The sequence below is a fragment of the Lottia gigantea genome, assembly GCF_000327385.1.
Source record: "Lottia gigantea unplaced genomic scaffold LOTGIsca_1, whole genome shotgun sequence".
NCBI classification, from domain to species: Eukaryota; Metazoa; Mollusca; class Gastropoda; family Lottiidae; genus Lottia; species Lottia gigantea.
Window position 1 is genome coordinate 1,150,821 of NW_008706746.1, and position 9,446 is coordinate 1,160,266.

Below are 9,446 nucleotides of genomic sequence, written 5' to 3' on the forward strand. Positions count from 1 at the left end.
ATATACTCGTAGCCATAGGATAACCTATAACCTCTATTTCAATCATAATGTCTTGTATCAGTATTAACGCATTCTAATTATTGACAAACACCATTACACAATGATATTGTACTTAACAGGAGAGGGGAGATTCTACAAAACAATGCAATACCATTTGTTAAACAATTTTTCATAATTTGGGGACTTCATTAATATAGCTGTCCCTTCTAGCGAATTAAATAACTTTTTGGGCCAAATTTAGTTTTGATATACTTTACTTGGTATTTCCTTTGTTGTAAACATGCTGATTTTACTATGTCTAAAAATATCAAATAATTAAAATATTTCATTAATAATTTCATTGATTAATATTTTAACGGAATGCAATATATTTTTAAATATATATCATAACTTTTATTGAAATTACTATCGTTCTTTAAACACAAGGCTCACATATATAGTGGTATAGCTAACAATTCTATACACTCCCCTCTTCTTTCTGGACCTTCATCACCCTATATTCACCATCAGTCCACAATTAGTACATAATCACGGTATAACTAGAAGTATACTGAAATATTTTGTACGACTTCACCTCAATAAAACATGATAAGATAGTCAGAAATTATAGTAAATATTCCATCAGTTAAATTCTAGTTGCTCGTCCCTTGTGGTTCATCATCTGATAACATTAGAACCAGTCAGTAAACAAAATAGAATAATATTAAATACTCAGAGAACACCAGCAGAAAAAGCAGAATAGTATGTATATATGTTCAGAAGTGAGCTTTATTAATTTAAATGCATTTCAATATATTTCATAGTAACTTTTCAAAGTACAATTAAAACGCTTAATGGCTTTGGCGACAACGTAACGCTTTAACCTGTTTTGAATGATATTTTACACGACCGGCCCTTGAATCCTTATTTCTGTGTTCCATACAACATAACGCTTTTCCATGCCAATAGCCAGATCTACTGGGAAACCCGGTTTAAAAATTCGAAATAACATATCGACCTTTGCAGGGATCGAAATATGGAATACTAAGCAACATTCAAGTTTGTTTCGGTAAGGATAAACAAGCAAACCCTACACCGTGTTATAAACTAAAACCCTCGGTGAAATATAGAACAAACTGCAGTAAAAAGTAAAACTGAAACACAATCAACAACTGTTTCAACTCGTCATTTTCATAAAAAACAGCATCTTATTAAAATCTTAATTACTATAATCCATGAAACAGCCTGATGTTTATACAAGCAGACAATAGTACAACAGAAAATCGCCCTCTTAAATGTACCTCAAAGGGGATGGTTTTTCTGGTAATTGACAATAATAAAACAGCGGATCACCGTCGAGAATATATGTATAACTCAGAGGAAGTGGGTGTCTGGTGTTTCATGAACAGACAATAGTAAAAAAGTGGACCACTCTTTAGAATAGAACTAATAGGAAGGGGATGTCTAACGTTTCTTAGTTGACAATAGTACAACGGCGAATCACCCTTTTTGATATAACCAACAGTTTGTTGTTGAATATAGTACAACATCAGACCACTATCTGGAATGTAACCTAGCTTTACGTGATGGTCGGTGTGTCTATATAAAGGCAATAGAACAGCTAATGCGGACCCCTCTCTGGAATGTAAACCTGCTACATGTAAGACGTATGATGTTTCTATAATTTCACAATAGTAAAACAGCAGACTCTCTGGAATATAAACCAGCTACTTGATTTCTGGTGTCTCCATAAACTGACAATAGTACAACAGTGGACCTTAGTGATGTCTGGTTTTCTTATAAACAGACAGTAGTACAACAGCAGACCATCCCCTTGAATAACCCAGCATAACGGGAGGCCTGGTTCTAAGTTGACAATAGTAAAACAAGGGACTACCTGTATTGCGAGAGTTAAAACTTTATACAGAAAGCTATACCACTACAGCATTATTAAAAACAATAGACGAAGACAATATTAAACAAACTTCTAGAAATATGTAAAAATAATTAAACTATTTGGACGGGAATACTACATGTCATGACGGTGGTTGCCAAATGTTTTAAATACTTTTACTGCGTGCTATTGTACTTTTAGACACAGTAACCTAGTGTTTTTTCAGTCAAACACTGTCCCATTTTTCTCGCAATTCCAAATTCTTAACTGAATTCGCCCATTTCAGAGAGTTTCCATATGATAACAGTATTCTAATATCATTGTATGTCTGATAAGGTATCTTCGAGACAGAGTTGATAAAGATTCATCTCAGGTTATGGGATTTAAACACCTCGTCTGGAAAGCTTTGAGTGTGGGTTTAAGTTCATGTAATAGTATGAAAAACCCTGATGCAATGTTTTATTCAACGTTCTATTATTCGTAACGTTCAAGAACAACTTCTGATGCTACTCTGAGACTGGGTCTTATAGCTCTGATACAGCATTAGAGTTTCGCGTACAATGGGGGAGGTTCGAACCTAAAGGCACATAATTGCTATGCAGATGTCATATCAGCTGGTTGACATCACTGTAACAGCGCCGTTAGGTTTTTCAAGTCTTTTCCAATGGTTTCATTGAACCGTTTTTTTAATTAGAGAATACTCGATTTGAATTCAATGTCAGACTTAATCATATATTCTAAATCAAAATTCAGCGACAGCTGCAAAAGGAAACGACAGCAGCAGGCGAATCGAGACAATTTGTTGACAAGTTGTCTTTGAAACAAGAGGAGGCTAAAGGGTCTAGCTGCTGCAATGTCAAAAATTATGAACTGATAGACGCAGATATATAAACCCTCGGTAGTTTTTCAGACTTTCAACAACAATGACAGTTAGTGTTGTATACCTTGTAAAGGGGTCTGATATAAAACACAAACTAGAAGATAGTTTAGACGATAACAAATTCAATCATTAGGAACAATTGGTATAACAGGCATAGTGAGTGATACTCCCTGTGAGGGAAATAAGTTAAAATGAAATATATGTTGCAGTTTGTGGAAATAATAAAGTGAAATACGAACCTAAGGTTGTCGCTCTCCGGACACCATTCCACAGTGTATCCCCGTTAATAACACATTTTATGATATATATCTCACTTTACTTGATAGCATAATTCTTATATTTCTCCACTTATAAATCTCAAAATCTTTTTTGATTCTCTCACTTCTAAATCACCTTTCTTAACCAATCTCTAAATCTATTCCCAATTCAACTTCGTACTAATGCTCTGATACTTTACTTTATCAATTCAAATAATAACTTTGGCTTTTGGATATTTTCACTAACATTTCATCTATTAACATTCATCATTTTCTTTAAAAAGTTTCAACAAAGAGACATTTTCTGATTTCTTTAGAACATATTAAAATATTTTTTTACGATTAGAATTGAAATCTAAACACAAGTTGAAAGCTAGATTGCCTTGATGCTTGCAGGTCTCCTCTACTTTGGAATAGAATTGCAACTCTCCGATTTCTAAAAATCTTTAAATTGGTAAGTTAGGTTTAGAGCTGACGATTTCCTTCCGCGTAAAACATCCAAACTGTCGTATTCCGTAAGATTTTTACTATAAAAGCTTAGAACTTCGCTAATTTCCTTGCATATCCTTCTATAAACTTCTGTGGAAAACAAAAGTAGCTCAAGTTTTCCGCCTTTCGTTATAAGTTAACAATTTTTTTCAATTCTCACAAAGTCTTTTCGTAGAAAAAAGTTTCCAACTCGGCGCTTCCTATAAATGTCCTTATATGGAGAGAGTAAAATTTAGAACTCCAGAAAGCTGGAAGTGAGTAGAATATTTCTATAGTCGATAGAGATCGATATTAAGGTGGTCACCTGTAAAGTTGTGGACAGTAGAAAGATTGTCAAGTCGGCAGGTCTCCCCCTCACATTGACTCTGTTCTATGGTAGAGTTGATATTCCGTTACATGTAGAAAACTGACCACCGTGCAGCAATCTAGTCTAGTCTATTTCACTCTTCTCTCGATACAAGCTCATTGCTTAGAAAACATCCAGTCTTTATCATTCAATATATTTGTATTAAACCCACGACTTGCTGTATATTACACAGACCTTTATTACTTTTATTAGGCTTTATAGTTAGCATTTCATCGGTCTCTCGGGATCGGCACACTCTTTTCAATTCAACATTTTTCATCGGCAATTCATGTTTAGCTTCTCTTATGGAGAGAGTCACTCCCGGGCCAAGTTCTGCTTTACATAAAGAGCGTCACAAGGGTTTTTACTAAGGAGGTTCACACTGAAATTTTATTTCTACTGTACTGAGGGAGGGTCAAATTTGCCTTCTACTAAGAAGAATAACGCCAATTTTTCACTTTACCAACGGAAACTCATTGGAGCTAATCTGACCCTTTTGCCGGGCATATTCTTTCTTAGGTCTTCACTACGGACAGATTTTGCGTATCAATATTTCGAAACACGTCAATTCAATCAGTATTAACAAATAAACAATGAATTGAATTTGTAACATACGTCATATCACTAATGGGAGAATCACGCTTACATTAGATCCACCTTTCAGGTTGTGAGGCACTGACCTACGCAGAAGTCCAGAAAGTTATGGAGTTCTGTACACTTCAATATTATAATCCAGTGTCCACTCACTACCAACTTCACGTCTTACGTCTGATACACATAAATTTTCAATTCTTCAGGAGCACCCTGATTTGAATTTCTTTAACTTATTTTTATCTTCACGACCTTTATAGTTTTTAACCAATTTTATTTTTCATCAATCTGATTGAAATTAAAATTTTAATGAAGGAAATATCACACTGATATAAAATAAAAGATATCCTGTTCGCAGTATATAGCAGTAGTTCTACCTAGTTAACGGAATTTATCCTGATTATCTACATACAGTTCGATATGAGATTATAAATAAACCACAGTTCAAAATTATAAATCAATTAACACAACATTCATCAGTGAACGATTATCGAACACCGACCGTACCCTGCCTTTTCTATCAAATACGTATATGGGAAATATTTTCGACTATACCTTGCCTTTTTCTATCACATAAGCAAATGAACCCTGATCCTTCACAGAAAATTAGTTTTCAACAATAAACTTCCATTAACAGTATGATTTTTGCATCTTATAATTTGACAGACACAATCAAATAAAAGACTTGCCGCTTCGTTGAGAAATCGCAGTATTCACAATTCCGACATTTGAAGAATTGAGGTTGGTTGAGTTAGTACTAGATTCTAAAAGATTTAAAAGTAGCGAGAGAATTTAACTGAACGATTCAACAGACTGAGATATTTTACCTCTCAACTTTCCAATTAGCACAATCTTTACTGTTTCTTTTTTACATGAACAAAACTGATTTGTCGGTATTAATTACTTAAACAGAATCAAAACTCAAAAACGTTCAATAAAGACATCAAATCCCATACACTAACATGACAGTACTGATAAAGATATTCAAAACGTACAAGAAATCTTTTCAATTTATTAATCATTCTGCATTTTCGGTGGTTGAAAAAGACGAGGCAAGACGAACCGTCATTTTAACTTTCAAACGCGGATAATTTTAGATACAAATGGGTTTAAAGGCTCAAATCTTGACTTTGAGCGGTGGACACTATTGCGGATCAGCTATGCTAGAAAAACTCCCGTTTCTGTTACTATTGGTCATACGGATCGAGAAAGTGTCCATTTAACAATGTTTCATACTCATTAGAAAAAGGTCATGTTTTGATATCAATTATAAGCATTTACTAATGCTTATCCGTCACAATTCATCATTTGGGCCCCGACCTGGATATTATTCACCTTTTCAGCTTAGAAAACTTTAGTAAAGATAGCATAGAAAAATGAATTTTAGATTATATTCCTCTTCTCTAACAAAAAATAATTTTTCTTCAAAAGATTCGTCAGAATATCATGACGTCTTTGGATCAGGATAACATTGATCGAGATAGTAAAAGGTTTTATGTATAACGGGGGCACTGAGAATATTGATTTGCCCCATTCACATTTTCAGTCAGATTCCATCAACACCGAGCGTTTTATGGCGTCACTATCGCAAAATCTTGTCTTTTAAGACTCCCGCTCAAGGAGAGAATTTGGCGCACGCCAATAGCGCGCTACTTTCTCACCACACTACTCCCCGTACTCGACGCGCCTTTCGCTCAACTATATCTCACGACAGGCTACTACAGTGATAGTTAAAGCGATGACGAAGAGGAGGGAATGCAGTTGTTATTGTTGTTATTATTACGTCGCAGACTGTAGGATATTATAAAGGCAGGGGTAATCTTGCCATAATTCAACAAATTTATCCTCAAGGATTGCTTCTATCACTATTTCACTGGGCACCGCCATCTTTGAATACCAATAACGCATGCGCGTTGTGTTCGTCGTCTGAAAAAGTCGCGCATGGTTACCCGCACACGATGTGCCATCGGCCACGAGTGGTCAAAAATATCAAACATGATAGATATTTTCCACACGACGAGTGGCCAAATGCATACTAAAAATTCCTTGCACACGAAGCGTTACTAGTCGAGCATAATTGGCGTAGTTTCTGTCCGTGTGCGGGCGCCTGAAGGACCTTTGAGGTAAAACACTTTTGTTTAATATAAGTGTTTGCAAGAACAACAAACTAAAAATTGGAATGCTGCTTATCAATACTATCGGTATAAAAACCCTTAGGGCCATATGCAGCGCTCGTACTTTACCTAAACTTTGACTAAAGTTAGACTTAAGTCGAACTTTAGATATGCACCGGACGATCTTTACGAAAGTCGTGCTTAAATTTGACTATCAAATGTAGAAAATGAAAGCCTGAATCCTAACTTTGTAAAGTTCGACTTTAGTCAAAGTTCAACTTTAGTCAAAGTTCAACTTTAGTCAAAGTTCAACTTTAGTCAAGGTAAGAGCGCTGCATACGGCCCTAAAACACTTTCAGTAGTGTTATCAGTTCGCATACAATCAATTTTAATTGTAGAAAGAAGCTGTGTCTTTAAGCTTTTCATGCTTTAAAACGAATAAAATAATAAAACAACCATGCTTTAAGACATCAGTTATACAAATGCAAACACTGTTTGTAAGTTTATGATAGAGACTACTAGAACCCACGAAAAAGCTTGTTGGTGTAAATGAAACGAAAGACATTCATTTACATCAGTGGTGTTTCTTTAGCCATGCCCCGCCTCCCAGAATAGATGCTGGTCTGACGCTGACCGCCCCCCCCCCCACACACCTTCAATTTCACATAGTGGAAGAACTGCCTGTGGCCCCACTGGAAACTGTTGTGGTCCCTGCTCGGTCCCCTCATGTTTCCTAGATATGCCACTGATTCACATAAGGTCAATCTTTTCCAACTTGAATTGTGATGAGAACGCATGGCAACTCATTACAAAGCAGATGATAATCAAATTGCTGAGCAGGTGTAAATCTAAATTTGCAAAATTGGTTAATACTCTTTTATTCAATGAAAAAATTAGTATATTTTTTTGTTACAAAACTTGATGAGGAAAATGATTTGAATTGTAACTTCTCATCAAAGGATATAGTATTCTATATTCCATTACCATAATGTCACATCTAACAGAAGCATGTATATCCCTAAGACCGTATAGATAATTTTTATTTTGTGGCTTCTAGATGCTTCTTGATCGATTGGTAAAGCTTTGAGCACGTAATCTTATGAAATAATGTGCTATATATTGCAAATATTTCTAGTTAGTAACCGTCAGTCTTTGGCTATCCCTGTAAATTGGATCAAACTAAGTGTTAAAATAGTAGAAATATTTGATGGTTATTTAATAAACCCTGATTTAATTATGATTATTAATCATTATCTGTTTTTAATTATTACTTCAATTTAAAATAATTTAGTACTTTCTTACTCGTGTTAGAATAACTCTATTAATACTTGTCAGCTTATAAAACAACTCACTTTCCTATTAATAGAAAATGAAATGAGTTTTACGTTATTTCTCTGCACCTGAATCGGGATTGTGCAAATAAAGACGAGCAACTCCTGGCATTTTTCATTGAAGACTTTTTCCAGGACAGGACAGCGGTAATTCGATTGTCAATTGTCGAGGGATCTTTCACAAGATAAGCTTATAGCACACGGGGCCTCGGTTTATTTTATCTCCTTTCAATAAGAGGGATCAGCTAGTACCAAACAACTCGGACCAATATTACATTTGTGAATGACTGAACGAAACGACAGAATAATTGGTGAAGACTATACATATAACTTATCCACAACTACCAAACCAACAACAACCAGAAGATTGAATTGTATCGGTTCCATCGCACGTCTCCATTCCTGGCAATGATCAAGCAGACCGTTGTGCCAAAGAAAGTCTGAGTCTGAAGGATATCGAGCCTGTAGAATACTCCTATTCGGAGTTCTGCAGTATCGTATCTTCTAGGATCAACCAGAAATGGTCTGACATGTTACGGAACCTCGACACCGCAAGATACCAGATTGATCCGAAGATACCAAACCAAACCAAACCAAACCATCCATGTGTAGCCATCTGCAAAGTGGCAACCAGACTCCGGACCAACAACGTACTACGAGACCATCAGTTCAACGCCATTAAATGTCGCTGCGGCCACGTTGCCACAAGGTCGCATATCCTCATTCAATGCACTGAACTGAAACCCGCTCGTAAGCCACTACTAGAGTACCTGGAAACCAACGGCATACCACTAACCATACAGAATGTTTTGGCTCCACCCACGGACCACTGGTATACGATAATGGAACTAGTCTTCCATTTTATAACCAAATCTGTCTTGAACAGATAGGCTAAGTTTTTTTTTTAATCAAAGTTTCTTAACACTTTTTAATTATATCCAATCAATTTAACAAGTTTCGTTGCAGAAACATTAGAGAACATCTCTCCCCCCTTTTGTGAAAGCTTTCCCCCCCCCCCTCTTTCCTCCCTCCTTTTCTCACTTTCTTTCTTTTTTTTTTTTTTTCAGGTCTTCGAGTTTTCCAACAGATAACAGATAATCTAACCAAACCAAACCAAACCAAACCAACGACTACCATTCGACTACCAATCAACAAGAAATACCATGATCAGTTTGGAAGAATGAAGGAGACCGAGTAACTCACGCCACACCATCCAGGGCCGAGTTTCACCGCCATGTCATTCGACCCGACCAGATCTAACGAAGAATCAACAACCAAACCAACAACACCGAATCATCCAATTTGATCCAATCCAACTACCAACTACTACGACTACCAACAACTACCTAGTTTGCGATATCAGCATCCGCTGGAAGCGAACGTTAACTTGTCATCTACCAACCAACCATATAACTTAAATCTAATAATTTTTTTAAACGCAAAACATCTCCTCCAGTGCTCTTTTTAGATGTTGTTATATTGTTTATGACTTTACCAGGTTATAGAACTTAAATCTTGAATAATAAGAGAGTAATAAAGATCATGGAACTTTTTCTAGAATTTGA

The 9,446-nt window shown here is 35.8% G+C and overlaps 1 protein-coding gene across 1 annotated transcript; it reads left to right on the plus strand.

Moving 5' to 3' along the window:
- Positions 1 to 8,411: 8,411 nt before the first annotated feature.
- LOTGIDRAFT_151935 (hypothetical protein) lies at positions 8,412 to 9,079 on the plus strand (the record flags this gene model as incomplete). Its single annotated transcript, XM_009045431.1, has 2 exons — positions 8,412 to 8,631; positions 8,949 to 9,079. The coding sequence occupies 2 exons, from the start codon at positions 8,412 to 8,414 to the stop codon at positions 9,077 to 9,079; spliced, it is 351 nt and encodes a 116-aa protein (XP_009043679.1).
- Positions 9,080 to 9,446: the final 367 nt, after the last annotated feature.